The sequence below is a fragment of the Propithecus coquereli genome, unplaced genomic scaffold, assembly GCF_000956105.1.
Source record: "Propithecus coquereli isolate 6110/MARCELLA unplaced genomic scaffold, Pcoq_1.0 Scaffold2, whole genome shotgun sequence".
In the NCBI taxonomy this organism is placed as follows: domain Eukaryota; kingdom Metazoa; phylum Chordata; class Mammalia; order Primates; family Indriidae; genus Propithecus; species Propithecus coquereli.
In genome coordinates this window covers 3348654-3349468 of record NW_012144966.1, presented here as the reverse complement: position 1 = coordinate 3349468, position 815 = coordinate 3348654, and the positions used below count along the sequence as shown (strand labels likewise).

Below are 815 nucleotides of genomic sequence, written 5' to 3'. Positions count from 1 at the left end.
TAATAGAACCATCTACTGTCTTTTCAGATTCAGGGGCATTATGGTACCAATAAATTAGGGCAGCATGTAACTGTAATTTAAAGGTCAAGCTCAGTGGTCTTGACATCTTTCCCACTCAAGAAACAGGGTATCCCTAAAACAAACACACACAAAACCCTGGTTCAGTCTAAAAAGGACTGTGGACCCTGGAAAGATCATGAAACTAGCACGAAACATGACAGAAGGCACATGAGCTTTGGAGTCAGTGGAACTAGGTGCAAATTCCAGCTCCGTCCCTTACAAACTCTGTGACCTTTGTCAAATCATTTAATCCTTTTTGTCTCAACTATCTCATCTGTAAAATGAAGATAACAGCTACCGAGACAGTTATTCACTCTGAGGATTAAATGAGCTAACATAAGTAAACACAGTCTAGCTCACAGATTTTTAACAAAAGTTACTTTTTTCTTCTTTTTCCCTGTCTTACACTATACAATTAATTAGTAGCAGAAACGGGCCACTATTTTCATAGATAAAATTACACTGCTTCAGCATAAATCTAGAAGTCATTCCCTTGTTCCCTCACTCACCTAACAAGATAACACTGTCCTAAATGCCTTTCTGAACTTGTTATTACCATTGATCAATGAGGAAACAAAATCAGAGACTCACAGATTAGACTATAAATTGAGAGACTAACGTGAAGAAATGATTAGACTTCAAAAATCACAGAGAACTTACCAAATATCGATTTTGAGTCCATTGGAAACTAAGAATTGAATAGTATCCACATGGCCACAAAGGTGAAGAGCTGTGTTTCCTTGATAATCTGTGGC

At 37.4% G+C, this 815-nt stretch overlaps 1 protein-coding gene across 1 annotated transcript in view; it reads right to left on the bottom strand.

The window, feature by feature from the left end:
* Positions 1-812, bottom strand: part of ANKRD46 (ankyrin repeat domain 46) — a gene marked incomplete at its 5' end in the record, with an annotated part of 22527 nt that extends 21715 nt beyond the window's left edge. The window contains one exon of the mRNA XM_012643527.1: positions 721-812. Within this exon, the coding sequence (XP_012498981.1) occupies positions 721-812 (92 nt within the window). The remainder of the gene's footprint in view (positions 1-720) is intronic.
* Positions 813-815: the final 3 nt, after the last annotated feature.